We start from the raw sequence: 20,023 nt of genomic DNA on the forward strand, positions 1-20,023 counted from the left end.
AACCACCCACTTTATTCAGGGTAGTAAAATGGACTTTTTTCTTTTAAGAATGTAAAACAAAAGATGCAAGTTATTAGTTCTTATGCCCTGAAATGGAGCATGGTGCAGGTCTATAGAAATCTATGAAAATTTGAAAATCACAGTGAACTAAAGTAGTATTTAAAAAGCACGAGAGTATGTGAAGAACAATAGAATATTTCAAGTATTCAGGCTGGAGAAAATGAGAACAACAGCACTAGTAAAACCTGACGGCATACATTCAGCAGAAAAAACTTCTAACAACTGTTCGTAAAAAAAGCTGCATACAATCATGGTCAATCAAGTTAGATATAACCTAAAGTAACTTCAACTACCTTCTGCCTGACATTCTTCGCGAGTTGCATGTAAACCAGAGTTCGAGTAAGTTCACAGAAACTAAAGGCTGGTGTACCAAGTGAATTTGGGTTGAGCTTGTGGAAAAGTGTGGATCGGGGGCTCATTGATATATCAGTGAAGTTACAAAGAGAATGGTTCAAGGTGGCTAGAATTTTATCTTTCTGTCGAATTCCTTAACCAAACATCATCTAGTAGACACCTGAAGATATGCTATGATGGTGACAGATTTCATAATAATACCAGTCCTCATTTGGTTACTTGTCCTCATGTACAGTAACAAGAGAACACCGCATGATGGGAGCACTAGCAATATGAATAGCATTAGAGTTATTCCAATAAACAGTCTTACCTTGTCACAATGATCCTGCCGCAGAAATCGCATGCTGGATGTATACAAGTCAAAGACAAATGACACGCATGCAGATGGCATATCTGACATCAGTGCTCAGTCAAGATATCGGAGCTTTTGACACTGACTTAACCACCGCGACTATCATGGCTGGAGCAACCAACCACATGAGTATCATAAAAGAGGCAATTGGAGAGAAGGTATTGCATGTTTCAGCAAGTGAAGCACTAATATGTCTTTTTATGATAACAAACCGCAATCATGCCTTACTTTTTTCCCCTCAGATGGGTCACTTTATGTCCAACTTCTCCACATTCTTAGTTGCTGTCCTTATTGCCTTTGTGTGTTGCTGGGAGGTGGGTATGATGGCATTCTTGGTAGTTCCGATGCTCCTCATGGTTGGAGCAACATATGCGAAAATGATGGTTGGCATGTCGGCGACAAGGATAGCTTTGGTCTCTGAAGTAACCTCGGTTGTAGAACAGGTACTACGTAAATGAATACCTTGTTAGAATTAAGCCTCTGCCATATTAAATTTGTTAGTGCCATACTAATTTTTTTAGCATACCAATACAATGTGTGCACAGACTATTTCACATATCAAGACCGTCTTCTCATTTGTTGGAGAAAACTCGGCAATGAAATCCTTCATCGAATGCATGGACAAGCAATACAAGCTAGGCAAGAAAGAGGCAATTACAAAAGGACTAGGTTTGGGAATGTTACAGATTGCAACCTTCTGTTCATACTCATTGACCATCTATATTGGAGCATTGGCAGTAACTAGAAGATCTGCAAAAGGGGGTGAAACAATTGCTGCAGTCATTAATATCCTCTCCGCTGCGATGTAATACTGAGTATTATATTTCCAGCGATCTAGCATATACCATGTGATGTCGCTCCAGCTGATATTTTTATCTGCAATTTCAGATATCTCTCAAACGCCGCGCCGGATCTTCAGACCTTCAGCCAAGCAAAAGCTGCTGGTAAAGAAGTATTTAAGGTTATCAAAAGAAAACCAGCGATAAATTATGAATCAAACGGAAGAATCTTAGAAAAGGTCACTGGACATATTGAAATAAGAGAGGTGGATTTCACATATCCGTCCCGTAAAGACAAGCTAATTCTTCAAGGTTTCACACTAGTTATACCAGCAGGCAAAGTGGTGGCTCTTGTGGGGAGCAGTGGATGTGGGAAGAGCACTGTGATTTCTCTGGTTCAAAGATTCTATGATCCTATATCAGGTAGGCTTCTAGAAGAGAACGCTATCCCTGCATAAATATTTCCTGAGGTCTATATTCTTCATTTGTTGTGTTCGATTATGTTCACGAGTGCTTTTAGATTACATACACAGTGATGAAATGTTTGCATTTCAAATAGAATACAGTTTTCCATAGAAACAAAAATCATATGATTCATAGTGTAACTTTCAGATTTTTTTGCGTGTAACAACACAGGTGACATTACTGTTGACGGTCAAAACATTAAGGAACTTGACCTGAAGTCCCTGAGGAGAAATATAGGCTCAGTCTCTCAAGAACCAGCACTATTTTCTGGTACTATCATGGATAACTTGAGAATTGGAAAACTGGATGCAACTGATGAAGAGATAATTGAAGCAGCAAAAACAGCTAATGTGCACTCTTTCATATCCAAACTTCCAGATCAATACTCGACTGAGGTAAGACTTTATGTTTGTAAAAGACTAGTGACAACCTCACAAATTTCTCTATTTTGTATGGTTGTGAATCAAATAATTTCAAGTTATTAACAGATAGATCTAAATAGCCTTAAGAAATGTGGTCTATACTTTTGAGTTCGGCACTGGTATATTGTTTTAGTTCATGCATTGTTTTTTGGAAAGGAGTTCATGCAATGCGTTACTCCCTCCGTTTGACTATTCGCGGCTGGCCTCGGCAAGCTCTGTTTTAATATATCCGTCCATTGAGGGAATCAAGAGTGTAGTTGTTGCAATGTTTTCACTCTGTACCCCTATTAAATTGTTTCAGGAATTTCTGATTGGTTGTAGTATGTTATCTAAGGTTATCTTGTATTAAAAAATTCTTAGGTTTAGTGTTTCCTTTGTCACATGGTGCATAGTGAGACAGAGCATGTACGTATGCACCACCAAATTACTTAGGACAACACCAATTTGTTGCACCAAACATAGCTAGTTGTACAGAATTTAGTTACGTACCAAGTCTATCTAATAGTAGGCATCACTCATATGCTTTATTGCGAACCACTTAAGGTAGGAGAAAGAGGTGTGCAACTATCAGGAGGTCAGAAACAGAGAATAGCTATTGCAAGGGCTATACTAAAAGATCCCCCCATTCTTCTTCTTGATGAAGCCACAAGTGCACTTGATTCAGAATCAGAGAAGCTAGTTCAGGATGCTCTTGACAGAGCTATGAAAGGGAGGACTGTTATCTTGATTGCCCACAGAATGTCAACAATAATAAATGCAGACAAGATTGTTATTGTGGAGAATGGGAGAGTAGCTCAACACGGAACACATGAAGAATTGTTGGAGAGAAGTACATTCTACTCGAGTGTATGCAGTATGCAAAGTCTAGAAAAGAAATCCAGCAAGAGTGAAGACAGGTAAATGCAATCAATTGCACACTTCTTTTCACACTGTATAATGTTTATTTATGGAATCCATAATCGCGTTGTATATGTGGAATTATGAACGAAAACTATTCGATGCCATACATGCCAGAAGATGCATCAGTGTAAAGTTGAAAATATGTTTTTTCTGCAACTAAACCAATGATGAATAAGAGTATAGTTTACTCACTCGTTTATTTTGTTAAAATAGATTTACTGATCAGGTCGAAGAAGAACAAGACAGTGCAACGTATAAAGAACAATCTTTTGCTGCATATGAACAAGAGAAGAAACCAGAACCGACCTCAAAGCAATCGAAGCAAAGTATCAGAAAGAGAACGTCTGCTTTCAACAGGATATTCCTCGGAACTTTTAAACTGGTGCCAGGAAAGGTTCTGGTGGGCTCCACAGCAGCAGCAATCTCTGGGATCTCAAGGCCTCTATTTGCTTTCTATATCATGACAGTTGGCATAGCATACTTCGATGCAGATGCAAATAAAAAAGTCAGCAAGTACTCGATTATTTTGTTCCTAATAGGGATGTTAACATTTTTCAGTAACATCTTCCAGCACTATATCTACGGCCTGGTCGGCGAAAGGGCAATGAATAACCTAAGGGAGGCCCTGTTTTCAGGTATCTCGCAAAGTCATGAGTTGCACTTAATAGAGTATATACTGTGTTCTTGTTTTCAATGTTACAATAATTCTCTTTAATAAATGCAGTAGTTCTTCGAAGTGAAATAGGTTGGTTCGAGGAACCAAAAAACAGTGTTGGCTTCCTGACCTCACGTGTTGTCAGTGACACCTCCATGGTAAAAACGATTATATCTGATCGAATGGCTGTCATGGTTCAATGCATCTCTTCAATTATTATAGCAACAGCGTTAAGCACAGCAGTGAACTGGAGGATGGGTCTAGTTGCATGGGCTATGATGCCATGTCACTTCATCGCTGGCCTTGTACAGGTCAGGTCAGCAAAAGGTTTTGCCACTGACAACTCTAAGTCTCACCGGAAGCTCATCTCACTCACTTCAGAGGCTGTTAGCAACATCCGCACTGTGGCCTCTTTTGTTCAGGAAGAAGAAATACTCAGGAAAGCAGATTTGGCATTGCAAGAACCGATGCGGATAAGCAGGATTGAGAGTATCAAGTATGGTGTGGTACAGGGGATTTCCCTCTGCTTGTGGCATATGACACATGCTATTGCATTGAGTTATACCATTGTGCTACTTGACAGGAAACTAGCAACATTTGAAAACTGTGTACGATCATACCAAGCATTTGCAATGACAATACCTTCCATCACAGAGCTATGGTCCTTGATCCCTATGGTCATGTCCGCCATTGCGATATTGGATCCTGCACTAGACATTCTTGACAGAGAAACACAGATTGTGCCGGATGAACCAAAATTGAACTGTGAGGACAGAATTGTAGGTAATGTTGAGTTCGAAGATGTTAGTTTCAGCTATCCCTCGAGACCAGAAGTGATCATACTAGATGGATTCAGTCTAGCTATCGAATCAGGCCAAAGGGTCGCATTGGTTGGGCCAAGTGGTTCGGGAAAATCCACAGTGTTGGCTCTGCTGCTAAGATTCTACAATCCTTGCAGCGGCCGGGTACTTATAGACGGTAAGGACATCAGAGGCTACAACCTCAAGAGCCTGAGAAAGCAGATAGGACTGGTGCAGCAAGAGCCAATCTTGTTCAACCTGTCTATAAGACAGAATATCAGCTATGGAAATGAAGGCGCATCAGAAACAGAAATAGTGGAGGCCGCAATGGAGGCAAACATCCATGACTTCATAAGCAGCCTGTCAAAAGGGTATGATACTGTGGTCGGGGACAAAGGAAGCCAACTTTCCGGAGGTCAAAAGCAGAGGATAGCTGTGGCAAGAACTATACTGAAGAAGCCCGTCATACTGCTACTAGATGAGGCGACAAGTGCTCTAGATGGTGAATCTGAGAGGGTGGTAATGAACACCCTCAGTGCAAAAGGGTGGAAAAACAAGGGTGAGCTCTCAAGCAAGATCACAAGTATCACGATTGCCCACAGGCTGTCCACAGTCACAAACGCAGATGTAATTGTCGTGATGGACAAAGGTGAGGTGGTAGAGACGGGTAGCCACGCAACATTAGTCTCAGCAAGCAATGGTGTTTACTCGAGACTGTACAATATGCAAATCAAAGCAGGGAAAAACTGATCTCATGATCAGTCCTTTTGCTGGTACCATCATTTTTCAAGCATTTGATGCCAGATGGGGGGAAAATGTAAAGACAGAGTTTGACAGTTTTTGTGCCTACTGAATAAGTTGGTTATTCCAAATAGGGCAAATGCTATAATATATGGAAAGTTGTTAGCTATAAATCACTGTACTAATGTTTATATAACTGCGTTTTCACAAACCAGATCTAAGGAAAATAATAAGACAGATGCAATCCTTCAACGTGCAATGGAGTTATTGCTTTGAGTCAAATTTCTAGGCAAGGTGCAATGTAGCGCCAGTGCCATAAAACTATTTCCCAGTTCTTTTACCAATCTTAGCTTCGTAAATTCATTTCTACTTGAATAAAAAGCTTTTGGGAATGTGTAACCCCCCATGTTCCAACACATACATTTCTCCGGCAGACGCATGTTTTGCTTATTTACATATCCAAATCTTCAACAAAGTATAGAAACCATTTGGTAAGTCAATGATGTACCGCAACTATCGATAGAGAAACTAAAACATCACCAGGAAATCCAAACCTATAATCCATAGCCACGAAAATTTTCCCCCTTTTCTTTTTTGAAAATTCCACAAAGATTTCTCCTCCACATTATGCATATCCTAGTCTTGAGTTTGCGAGGAACTACGACCAGTGTGTTATTATTGTCCATAATTGCATTCACGACCAAATCGAAGGGAAATGATTGTATGGCACTGGTGCCACACCACTGACATATAGCAGATACAATCCAAGGATATATGGAGTTGTTACTATGAGTCCAGTTTACAGGCGAGGCGAAATGTAGCACCGGTGCGTTATAAACAAACAAACAAAAAATCCCCAGTTTCTATCAATCCTAGCATCTTAAATTCGTTCGCGCTCGAATTAGAAGTCCTTGAGACTCCTGGAGTATGTCCACCCCCAATTCCCCGACGAAAACCCTGTCCTGGGATGCAATTCTCCAGAAGATGCATGTTTTGCTAATTTGCATACCCGAATCTAGCTTTGGACTGCATATTAGAATTCTCTGAAGTCAAACTTCACAAAGTTTGACCGTATTTATATGAAAAAATATCAACATCTGCCATGCTAAAGTTATATAATATGAAACTTTAAGTCATGACACATCTAGTGGTATTGATTTCATATTGTGAATATTGACACTTATTTCTACAAAGTTGGTCAAACTTTACAAGGCTTGACTTTAGTCAAATCTTATATGCGAACTAAATAGGACCGGAGGGAGTATAGGAAGGTTGTTTCCACACGGTTTTTTTTTATCTAAGGACGCTTCATATTTCTACGGGTAGAGTGTGTGTGCGCGTTCATATGAATAAGTGTATACGTGTGTATATAAGCGCTTGTGTCTATACTGATGTTCAAAAAAATATTACACACCAACAGAAAGTTAGTTAAAAACTGCATGGGGCGAAGAGAAATCCTTTCCTTGCCTAGTTCCTCTCGTCCCTAGCGGCTCCAACCCTAGCCGCCGTCAGGGGCGCCAATTTTCTAGCGCCGTCCTCCGGCGGCTCCCCTCCGCCGACGACCTCGGTCGTCGGTGGTGAGGGGGGTCGCCGGATCCACCTGTGTGGTTCGTTTTTACTCCCTCGCAGTCTAGGTTTTTAAACTGTTCATTGTCTTAGCTTCGGCGGCGACGATGACCGTGTTAAATAAAGATTCTTCGGATCCTTCCCTGACGAGGCCATTGGCCCTATGGTTCGAGATGGATTTTGGAAACCAATCTATTCAAATAAGGATGGCGTGGCGGCGGCGGCATCCTCATGGTGGACCTGTGTCCTCGGGCTCCGTCATTGCGACGACGTTTTCTCCAGCGTCGGCACGGAGCTTGGGAGGTAGTCCGGGAGCGGATCCAGATTGTGGTCTGCATCGACGACATCTAGAAGTCGAAACATGTGCTGAGTTCATGGTTCATGGATGGCAGGTACGGTTTCCTCCTTCGGTGTCTTAGTCGTGGTGGGGTGCTACATCTGGAGCTCGATGCCGTGTCCGGGGTGTTGCCCCGGTCTAATTCGTTCAACGACAATGGCTTCACTTTTGATGAGTCACCTTGGAGATCCGCAAAGCTGCATATCAATGATGGAGCCGCGTCGAGCTCATGTGGAGAGGCGATCTGTCATTCTTTTTTTAGGTGGCTGCTGTGGTGGTGCCGGAGGCAGGTGACGGGCGTTGGTGTCAAGCTTGGATATGTTTTGCTATCTTTCCAGTTTTGTCATGTCAGTCATTATGTGACTTATATTTTGATCTTTATGATATGAATGAGACACGTATTACCATAAAAAAACAAAAACTGAGTTGTATGCGATAACAAGTACCCCATCGAAAATATGACACTTATTTTTTATTGGAGGTAGTATTTCTTTCCAATCATAAATATTTTATGACATACTACCTTCGTTCTGATTTATTGGTCCTTTTAGTATTTTGTGTCAAACTTTAACCATAGATTTAACTAAGAAAATAATAATGCATGTCATTAAAAATTGTGTCGTTGGACTCGTATTTGAGCATAGTTTCAAATGATATTATTTTTGTTACATGTATTAACATTTTATTAGTTAAATCTAAGATAAAATAATTAGCACAAAATATGAAAGGGACCCATAAACCAGGACAGAGATAGTATAATTCATATTTTATTAACCAAAATTATAAGTCAAAGATTGACACTGAAAACGAAGTGGCCTGTGTAAAAAATTGAAGTACTAAATATTCACATTCTGGCCGTACACATTTGCAACTTCGAGGAGTTAGGGCATCTCCAAAGCTATTATAATATCCGTCACTAGATATGTACTAGCCGCCGCGCCCGTCGATACAGTGTATCCATATAGAATGTGTTTACTATTTACAATAAATGTTGCTAAACAAAGAAATCCTCTCGCTGATACATCTTTAAAAAGTTTCATTTATTTACATCATGCCATTCTATAAAACAGAGGGTATACTACGATGATAACTTCCTTTCATTAGCATCATTAGCCGAGGGAGTGTCATATCAATAGTTAACATGATAGAGTTTATACTTCGGGCAAACAGTTTGCATGAACCTACGACTGAATTGGTAATTTATGAGCATATAGACTTCAGCTATACATCAAAGATATTGTTTGCGTATTAAATTGGAAGTGCCATTTTTTTATGTGTAGGAAAAAAAATCAATAGGTATACCCATCTATTGCAGTTTTTTTGTCTGGCCGTTGACTAACTTGCATTGACATAGCAATTGGAAAATATTTTCTCAACCAGAAGCTAGGCAAAAATATTTTCACTAAGCTTTTAGGCTGGTCATTATCTTACAACATTCAGAGGGAAAACAAATATATACAACACCGAGAAAGATAGCTAGTGGTGTTTTTTTCACCCTTAAGGATCTTATTATGTATGTTAATAGTGTGTTATCCAAATTCACCACAACTTGCCTGCATACAAGAAATATGAGAAGAGGTTTCCAGTCGTTTCTTTTACTATGATGATTTGATTCGGCCTAATCTTCTCTTCTTTCTTGGTGGACACACACTTATTGTTCTAGGGAGCAAATGTTTTTATTTTTACTTTCTTAGTAGTTGATGGTTATTTTATGTACATGTAACAAATTAAAAGTTGCTTCTGCTACTGAGCCTAGTGAAGGAAATATGCCCTAGAGGCAATAATAAAGATATTATTTATTTCCTTATATATCATGATAAAATTTTATTATTCATGCTAGAATTGTATTAACCGGAAACATAATACATGTGTGAATACATAGACAAACAGAGTGTCACTAGTATGCCTCTACTAGACTAGCTTGTTAATCAAAGATGGTTATGTTTCCTAACCATGGACAAAGAGTTGTCATTTGATTAACAGGATCACATCATTAGATGAATGATCTGATTGACATGACCCATTCCATTAGCTTAGCACCCGATCGTTTAGTATGTTGCTATTGCTTTCTTCATAACTTATACATGTTCCTATGACTATGAGATTATGCAACTCCCGTTTGCCGGAGGAACACTTTGTGTGCTACCAAACGTCACAACGTAACTGGGTGATTATAAAGGAGCACTACAGGTGTCTCCAAAGGTACATGTTGGGTTGGCGTATTTCGAGATTAGGATTTGTCACTCCGATTGTCGGAGAGGTATCTCTGGGCCCTCTCGGTAATGCACATCACTTAAGCCTTGCAAGCATTGCAACTAATGAGTTAGTTGCGGGATGATGTATTACAGAACGAGTAAAGAGACTTGCCGGTAACAAGATTGAACTAGGTATGGGATACCGACGATCGAATCTCGGGCAAGTAACATACCGATGACAAAGGGAACAACGTATGTTGTTATGCGGTCTGACCGATAAAAGATCTTCGTAGAATATGTAGGAGCCAATATGAGCATCCAGGTTCCGCTATTGGTTATTGACCGGAGACGTGTCTCGGTCATGTCTACATTGTTCTCGAACCCGTAGGGTCCGCACGCTTAAGGTTACGATGACAGTTATATTATGAGTTTATGCATTTTGATGTACCGAAGGTTGTTTGGAGTCCCGGATGTGATCACGGACATGACGAGGAGTCTCGAAATGGTCGAGACATAAAGATTGATATATTGGAAGCCTATGTTTGGATATCGGAAGTGTTCCGGGTGAAATCGGGATTTTACCGGAGTACCGGGAGGTTACCGGAACCCCCCGGGAGGTATATGGGCCTTAGTGGGCCTTAGTGGAAGAGAGGAGAGGTAGCCAGAGATGGGCCACATGCCCCTCCCCCCTTGGTCCGAATTGGACAAGGAGAGGGGGCCGGCCCCCCTTACTCCTCTCTCTCTCCTCTTCCCCCCCTCCACGAATCCTATTCCAACTAGGAAAGGGGGGGAGTCCTACTCCCAGAGGGAGTAGGACTCCTCCTGGCGCGCCTCTCCTGGCCGGCCGGCCCCCCTCCCTTGAACCTTTATATACGGAGGCAGGGGCACCCCCTAGAGAGACAAGTTGGTCCACGTGATCATATTCTTAGCCGTGTGCGGTGCCCCCTTCCACCATAGTCCTCGATAATATTGTAGCGGTGCTTAGGCGAAGCCCTGCGACAGTAGTACATAAAGATCGTCACCACGCCGTCGTGCTGACGGAACTCTTCCCCGACACTTTGCTGGATCGGAGTCCGGGGGTCGTCATCGAGCTGAACGTGTGCTAGAACTCGAAGGTGCCGTAGTTTCGGTGCTTGATCGGTCGGGCCGTGGAGACGTACGACTACATCAACCAAATGCTTCCGTTGTCGATCTACAAGGGTACGTAGATCATACTCTCCCCTCTCGTTGCTATGCATCACCATGATCTTGCGTGTGCGTAGGAATTTTTTTGAAATTACTATGTTCCCCAACACCTAGAGCCTTGAACATTATACAAGGGCGTGAATAATCCAACCACGTAATCACGACCATCTAGAATATTGTAACGCCCTCGATGCGCCTATATCTCCCACGTGCCGAAGCACGACTTAGAGGCATAACCGCATTGAAAGCAATGTCGCAAGTGAGGTAATCTTCACACAACCCATGTAATACATAAGGGAAAGATACATAGTTGGCTTACAATCGCCACTTCACACAATTACATGAATAAAGCATTACATCATCCAAATACACTCAAGGTCCGACTACGGAACCAAAATAAAAGAAGAGCCCCAAATGCGACAAAGGTCCCCGATCGACCCCAACTGGGCTCCACTACTGATCAACTAGAATGAAACAACACAAAGGACAAGATCTTCATCGAGCTCCTCCTGAGCTTGGTTGCGTCATCTGCACGGTTCAACGGCACCTGCAAGCTGGTTTTGGAAGTATCTGTGAGCCACAGGGACTCAGCAATCTCGCACCCTCGCGATCAAGACTATTTAAGCTTATGGGTAAGGTAAAAGGTATGAGGTGGAGCTGCAGCAAGCGACTAGCATATATGGTGGCTAACATACGCAAAAGAGAGCGAGAAGAGAAGGCAAAGCATGATCGATAAACTATGATCAAGAAGTGATCCTAGAACAACCTACGTCAAACATAACTCCAACACCGTGTTCGCTTCCTGGACTCCACCGGAAAGAGACCATCACGGTTACACACGCAGTTGACTCATTTTAATTAAGTTAAGGTTCAAGTTATCTACAACCGGACATTAACAAATTCCCATCTGCCCATAACCGCGGGCACGGCTTTCGAAAGTTCAAATCCCTGCAGGGGTGTCCCAACTTAGCCCATGACAAGCTCTCACGGTCAACGAAGGAATAGACCTTATTCCGAGACATTCCGATCAGACTCGGTATCTCGGTTCTACAAGACATTTCGACAGGGTAAAACTAAACCAGCAACACCGCTTGAATGTGCCGACAAATCCCGATAGGAGCTGCACATATCTCTTTCTCAGGGCACACTCAGATGAGCCAGACGTCAGGTAGGCCAGCCCAGAGTTGCCCCTGGTAGCCTCGGACATCGCTCAGTTGGACCAACACTCAGAGGAGCACTGGCCCGGGGGGGGGGGGGTAAAATAATGATGACCCTCAGGAGCGCGACTCCCAAAGGAAAAGAAAAGGCTAGGTGGCAAATGGTAAAACCAATGTTGGGCATTGCTGGAAGAGCTTTACTTAAGGCGAACTGTCAAGGGGTTCCATTATAGCCCAACCGCGTAAGGGACGCAAAATCCGGGAACATAACACTGATATGACGGAAACTAGGGCGGAAAGAGTGGAACAAAACACCAGGCATAAGGCCGAGCCTTCCACCCTTTACCAAGTACATAGATGCATTAATTAAATAAGATATATTGTGATAACCCAACAAGTAAACATGTTCCAACAAGGAACAACATCTCCATGCTCCAACAAGGAACAAACTACAATCTTCACCTGCAACTAACAACGCTATAAGAGGGGCTGAGCAAAGCAGTAACATAGCCAATCAACAGTTTGCTAGGACAAGGTGGGTTAGAGGCTTAGTCCAACAATATGGGAGGCATGATAAGCAAGTGGTAGGTATCGCAGCATAGGCATAGCAAAAGAGCGAGCAACTAGCAAGCAAAGATAGAAGTGATTTCAAGGGTATGGTCATCTTGCCTGAAATCCCGCAAGGAAGAAGAACGAGTCCATGAAGAAGACAAACGGACGTAGACGAATGGTTCCTCACAAGCACGACGTTACCGGAACCAACCCGAAGAAGCAAACACCGGAAAGAAGCACACAACATAGTAAACAACCACCACATAGACATGGCATGATGCGCAAACAAGTATGATGCATGTCCGGTTTAAAGAGGGCATGGCATGGCAAAGTGCAACAACCAAAACTACAAATTAAGTGGAGCTCAATATGCAACAATTTGCATATTGACGGAGCACCACATCAATTATTTAGTTCGATCTCGTTTATGTACCCAACAATATTAAATGTTGTTAAACATGGCAAGAGGGTGAAGCAAAAGAAAACTACCCATCTAGTCAAGTTTAAATGAGGCCAGAAGCAACGAACAACATTTCCGGAAACTCCTCATGAGCATACTTTGGTTATGGTACTGTTCTGCCCTAAATCAAATTTTATAGTTGTTAAACATGCAAAGTGATGCCACCATGTTAAACTAGGCAAAATTCTACCCCCTTTACGTATAAAGATTATTTAATTCCGAGTTACGGTTATTTAGTTATGAATTAAATCATATTAGCATGGCATAGGAGCAAATTTAAACAAACATCATTTTAGACATTTTAAACATGGATGAAAGTGACATATTATTAAACTAGACAAAATTCTGAGCAAGTTTCATATATAAATCATTTTAATCCGATGCACGAATTGTGAGTTATTATATGCATGAACATGAGGGTCTTTTCTGTAGAACTGCAGTCTCAGGATAAATGGCTAAAACGCAGATCTGAAAAAAACAGGAACTGGGCCGAATCTGGCCCGAACTAGGATGCACAGGAGCAAACAGGAGGTGGGCTTCCTCACGTTGGGCTTTAGGGAACCGGGCCTTGGCGTCTTGGTGTTGGGCCGGCCTTGGCGCTAGACGGACGTGGGCCGGCTGGGTCAACGGGCACCATTGAGCGCCTCCCAGCCCGAAGCTAGGGATGAGGCGCAGCTATACCCGGCCGCCGACGATGTTGGGCAAGGCGGCGCAAGGCTTGATGTCGGGGAGGAGCAGAGGAGGCCCCTGAGGTGCGGATCCGGACGGGATCCGTCCATTTCCGGCCGCGGTGGTGAAGATCCGGCGACGGCGAGCTCGGCTCGCGTTCATCCATGGCGGCGGTGGCTCCTGTAGAACGGGAGAGAGGGAGACGTGAGAGGAGGGAGGAGAAGGAGATAGACAGGGAAGTAAGAGCGGGGCGGCGGGGTCCGACCTGGTACTCGTCGGCAGGAGCAAGTCCGGCGAGGTCCGCGGGGTGACGGGGCAGAGCGGCGGAGGAGCTCGGATCGGGATCTCCCTCTCCCGATCTAGAGCTCGGGGAGCAGGGGCGGTGCGGTGCGGGCCTCAGAGCCCATATCGGGGCCCGGGCGGGCCTGGAGCGGGCCTGGCGGCGCGGGGCGATAGGAGCGGGGCAGGGAGGCCACGTGGCACGCCCTGGATGGCCAGATGCGGTGGTTGCAGCGGCGCAGGCCAATGGGGGCTCGCCAAGTGGCGCTGGTGAGGTGGCTGGCGCCGGATTTGGAGGGGAAAGGCGGCTGGTGGCACGGAATTTGAGGAGGGAGGCGGCAGGGAGGTAGGGGAAGGGCTAGGCTGCCCAAATTTGGAAGGGGGGTTGTCCATATATAGGCAGGGATGGCTAGGGTTAGGGGTTTTCATCCGTTTTCGGACCCTCGTATCACGATCGGACGGCTCCAGGCACGAGGAGTAGTTTGGGCCTAGGTGGGCTGTGTAGATGGGCTAGAGAGGAAAGAGAGGGAAAACCCGGCAACAGTTTTCGGAGACCGAAAACGTCCGACGTTAGACCGACTATATTGTCGCTATAGTTTAATGATTGGGCTATCAAACGAACTCTGAATGCGATGAAACTTGACAGGCGGTCTATCTACACTATAATAAGACCGCACGCCAACTTTCAACCCATTCCGAGAACATTTTTCTGGCCACTTATAAAATGCTATTTCGGACATGCCGCGGGCGCGTGCAAGTGTGTCTGGGCTCAGAACGGACAACGGAGAGAACGAGGAGGCCGAGACGCATGCAAGTTTTAAAACATGATGATGCAATGCACATGATGACATGATAAGATGCAACACGCAAGTAAATGACATGGCAACGACAGCGAATAACTGGAAGACACCTGGCACATTGGTCTCGGGGCGTCACAAATATCAGCACCCACGACCACGAGAACCTACGATCAACGCGGCAGCGGACTTTAAACAAAGGAAAACCAACACGGCATAGCCATGCAAAACAACACTATAGCCAATAACAGCCAGGAGAAAAGATCTCTCGACCACTACGCACGAAACTCATCACAACCTACGCATGCAAACGAGAAAAATATATTAAAACTGCCTATACAAATGTACGTAGTCACATCAACTTCTGCTATTATGCATGCACGTAGCAAGTCATCCTCGAAAACCATGCCTAACCAGGACATGCACCAACCAGCAACAAAATCGGAAACCGCCACCCTGATGCCATCCGACCTACCTCGCTATGTGCACCCAGGCAGTGCAACCCGCCATATACTCTCCAATAATATACAACATGTCTATATATACTAGTTATTCCATTTAGGCTGCAAAAAAATGAGAAAAACATAAGCAACATATGTTACAATCATATCTACAAACATATGAAGGATTCATGAAAGCAGAGTTCCAACAACGATTGAATTCTGTCAGAATCCATATATGAACACAAAATAAGGAGAAGTAAATGAAATGCAAGACGCTCAACACGTCAAAATACAGATCCATATGAACGGTAAGATAGGCCTTCCATGCTACAATGATGGTCTGTATGGGTGGGACTGAAGCAGATGATGCCATGGGTTAGTAGGGACGACATGGACATACGCGGCTGCGAGGAGAAACATAGCTCGGCGGTCATGGAGGGAGGCGACCGATGGCCACAGGCAGCAGTTGCAGTGGTGGTGACCTCCACGGCGTCAACCGCATGCCATATATCAATGAGCTCGAGCCACTGACGGATTGAGCTAGTTCTCCATGATGTTCTTCGGCAGGCGGATGGACACCACAATGCCCTCCTCCTCGCTCTTGCCGTTCTTGGACCTGAAGAAATAATTGGTCATGCGGGGGATTGATTCCTCGCCACCATTGGCCATCCCGCTGTGCACGGCCTAATCCATGATATCGAACCCGCGTGGCCAACGTTGGAAACTATGTACGTCCGCGACAGCGCGAATAGGGCCCAACTCCGGAGTAGCATCAGGTAGTCGTACATCACGGTCAAGTTGCCTTCTTCGCAAGCTCCAGCGCGTTCCCCGGCCTGCCCGCATAGAGCTCCCAGGCCGTGGTCGCGCCGGGAGTAGCCAAACATGTTCTATTAGAAGCCCTCTGGGAGCAGCACGTTGCGGCCGCAGCACGATTTCACAATGAAGGACAGACTCACCTTCTTAGTGGATGTCGTACCTAAGGGCCGCTGTGGAGCGCCCTAGCCAGGTGCTCTCCTCCACCAGCTCGAATCGGGAGATCCTGCTCATGCGCGGTGGCGTGCGCTGCATCAACCCCACGACCAAAAGAAGAACGCCATGCTTCAGTGCAGGTACGACGGCTGCCTCGTCTGCCTCGCCATGAACGGTCGCTGTGCGTTGCCACTAGAATAGGTCGAATCTAGGCCCTTTTTGATATGAGGTCCAATCGTGCCCCTGGTCCAGATGATATCCCTGTTGAGTTCTATCAACATTGCTGGGAGGTGGTTGCCCACAACATTTTCTGTCTTTTCGAATGGTTCTATGAAGGCAAGTTGGACGTACAACGCCTAAACTATGGCATTATAACTCTTTTACCCAAATCGGCAGATGCTACAAGAATCCAGCAATATAGGCCAATTTGCTTACTTCGTGGCCCCTATAAAAGCTATGGATATTAGAGTAAGCAAATATGCCTATAAGCTGTTTAGTGTCCAACAAAATGCGTTTATTAAGGGGAGACACATTGTTGATGGTATTCTCTCCTTACAAGAAGTATTGCATTATACTCATATCAAAAAGCAAGTGGGTGTGGTCCTTAAACTTGACTTTAAAAAGGCCTACGACAAAGTAAATTGGGATTTTTTGCTTGACTGTCATAAGAAGCGTGGGTTTAATTCTAAGTGGTGCGCGTGGGTTTCTCAAATCCTTAAGAACGGCACGGTGAGTGTCAAGATTAACGATGAGATCGGCCCATATATACAAAGTGCTAAGGGGGTACGGCAGGGTGACCCTCATTCCCCCTTTCTATTCAACATGGCGGCTGAATGCCTGACCAAAATGGTGCTCTCAGCACAAAAAAACGGCCTCATCAAGGGTTTAGCGGCTGACCTTATTGAGGGAGGTGTTGGTATCCTCCAATATGCGGATGATATGGTGGTTTGTTTTGAACATGATATTGATAAAGCTATCAATGTCAAACTTTTGCTGTATCTATTTGAGCTCATGTCAGGATTGAAAATCAATTTTGACAAAAGTGAGATTTTTACTATTGGAGGGGATAACGAGACTGACTCAGTTTATGCGGACATGTTTAATTGTCAAGTGGGCACCCTGCCCATGAGATATTTGGGTGTTCCTGTTACATATTCTACTCTTAAGAACATAGATTTGGATTTTCTGGAAGGGAAAATGATTAAAAAATTGGATGGCTGGATTGCGTATGCAGCATCATCAGGAGCCAGACTTACTTTGTTGGGATCCAGCCTGGATGGGATTCCATCTTATCTTATGTCGATGTTTCTTTTCAATAAAACCTTTATTGAAAAAATGAATAAATATCGCAGACGATTTTTCTGGAGAAAAAAGAATAAGAAACATGGATACCATATGGTGAAGTGGGATAGAGTATGTCGCTCTAAGAAAATTGGGGGTTTGGGGATCAAGGATCTTCATAAGCAGAACATTAGTCTGCTTGTTAAATGGTGGTGGAAGCTTGAAACAGGTGATGGCTTGTGGCAGCGTATTGTGAGGGCCAGATATTTTAGAAACAAAACAGTAGCTGATATACGGACCCGTTTCTCGGATTCTCCGTGCTGGAAAGCTATCATGAAAGTTAAAGACACTTACATGGCTGGAAGAAAAGTTAATATCAATAGTGGTAACTTGGCAAGAGTCTGGCACGATCCTTGGGTGGATGATACAGCTCTATGTGAGCGCTTCCCAGATCTTTTTAATATTTGCCATGATCAAGAGAGCACTGTTGCCTCCTGGGTTGCAAACGATTGTAATCTGGGCTTTAGACGCAGATTGTTTGGAGAGCTGAATGACCAATGGGCTTGGATGGTTGAGAAAGCCAGGCAACTGCCCCTGAACAGCTCGTTAGACACTATCTCTTGGAAACATAATAGTAATGGAAAATTTACTACTAAGTCAGTTTATGAGTGGCTGGGAAGGAACCTATCTGGCCCCAATCATAAATGGGTGTGGAAGGCCCCTATCCCCCTAAAAATTAAGATTTTTTTGTGGCAACCTTTTCAAAATGCCGTGCTTACAAGAGACAATATGCGGGCTAGGAAGTGGCCTGGGGATCCTACTTGTTCCTTTTGTACAAATATTGAAACAGCGAACCATCTATTCTTTAATTGCCCACTTGCCCGCACGGTTTGGGGCGTGCTGGGAATGACGGATGGAGCATCTTGCTGCCCCCGTTCACTTTGGCAAAGTTGGGCGTGGCTGTATAGGTTTTTTCCAGGAGGGGAACACTTTTATATGATGATTATTGCTGTTGTTTGTTGGGGGATATGGAGCCTTCGAAATAAAGTCACTTTTGATAAACATATTGCTCGCACTCCACTGGAGGCTGTTTTCACTGCATGTTCTTTTATGCTATATTGGGCATGTCTACTTAAAGAAGATGACAAGGTGAAGTTCCAGACTGGTGTGAAGAGATTGGCTCACGCGGCTGCTGCTTTGGCGGATAGATCCTTTTCCCATGGCAGACTCCTCCTCGGCGACAATGATGGGATCCAGATTGGCTAGTTGAACTCCGTTGGTGTTTCTCTGAGTTGGCCTACCACTGGGGTCTGATGCCCGCTGGTTATGGTGTCTTTTGTTAGTATTTTGCCGCGGCAAATCCTGTTATCCAGTAGTCTTATCGTAGAATCTCTTAGTAGTTGGGCAGTTGCTTGTGAGTGACATCAGGTTTTCGCCTCACAGCGGGTGGTCCGCTCTAGGATCATCATGCAGTGGGTTTCCTGGTGGTGCACCAGCTCGCTCTTCCCCTTTCAGTCTCCTTTTGCATTTCTCAGTTCGGTCTAGTTTCCTTTTGTTGGATAGTGGCTAGTTGACAAAACTTGAATTCAGACTGATATATTTCCGTTGATTGAGAAATTAATGAAAAGGGGTGAGAGCCCGGTTGGAAAAAAAGGTCAAATCTAGGCGTCAAGGGCTGCACGAGGCAGGGCCGTGGGGCCGCCCAATGCTGCGGTACGCAAATCCGGCGGCGCGCTGGCTAGCATGCGAAGCCCGACCTCTTATTCTTAACCAGCCACCAGAAGCATCGAACGATGACCAGAAACACCGAAAGAAGTGGCATCCAGAACCTAGGATGGAGTCGGCACCGTGCACGTAGGCAGGAGAAGCCACATCACATATCAACGTTTGAATTGGGCAACACGTAGCAAAAAATGTCCAACGACGAGATATTAGATTATACGTCCAAGGCGACACCGATTAACAAGAGCGGCGTCTCTAGATCATGCGATCAATGCGGCACCGTCATTAACGGGAAACGGCACAGAGCACACGTGGACCATAGGGAAACAAACACAAGAACGAAAAGCCCAACTCATACCAGCCCATACATGCACACAATCAGGAAGAGAAACACGGCCAACCTGGTCAACGTGTGAACGTGGCCCACACATAACAGAATTTGCTAAGCACGCATAGGAGCGTATAAGCCACGTTAAGAAAAAATTTCACCTGCAAACTAAGTTCACAGCGAAACTAAGTTCACAGCGAAACTAATTTTCACCGGCGACGGCAGAAGCAAGGGCTTTGAGAAATGGGTTGTTACTTGCTAATGATATGGGTTGCAACAAACTTTATGTCGAAGCGGACTGCATGGAGGTGATTGATGTTATGCAGAACGACAGGAACTTCCTCGGACATGCGGTGGCAATCTATGAAGAATGTACTTTCTTAGCTCGTAATTTTAGTTTTATTGTTTTTAATCACTGTCCTAGAGAAGCCAATATGGCGGCCGATGTGTTGGCTAGGAATTCGGAGTCCTCTCGAACTATTGTTTGGAAGTCGGAGCCTCCGGGTTTTCTAGTGGACGTCCTATCAAACGATGTATCCTTATTTTCACATGAAA

General features: G+C 44.3%; 1 protein-coding gene across 1 annotated transcript; it reads left to right on the forward strand.

Moving 5' to 3' along the window:
* Window positions 1-4,046: 4,046 nt before the first annotated feature.
* Window positions 4,047-5,750, forward strand: LOC125518889 (ABC transporter B family member 14-like; the record flags this gene model as incomplete). The annotated part of the gene is made up of 1 exon (XM_048683781.1): window positions 4,047-5,750. A coding segment is annotated over one exon (1,491 nt), but the record flags the coding sequence as incomplete, so codon positions are not given.
* Window positions 5,751-20,023: the final 14,273 nt, after the last annotated feature.

This window comes from Triticum urartu, chromosome 7 (genome assembly GCF_003073215.2).
Source record: "Triticum urartu cultivar G1812 chromosome 7, Tu2.1, whole genome shotgun sequence".
Classification (NCBI taxonomy): domain Eukaryota; kingdom Viridiplantae; phylum Streptophyta; class Magnoliopsida; order Poales; family Poaceae; genus Triticum; species Triticum urartu.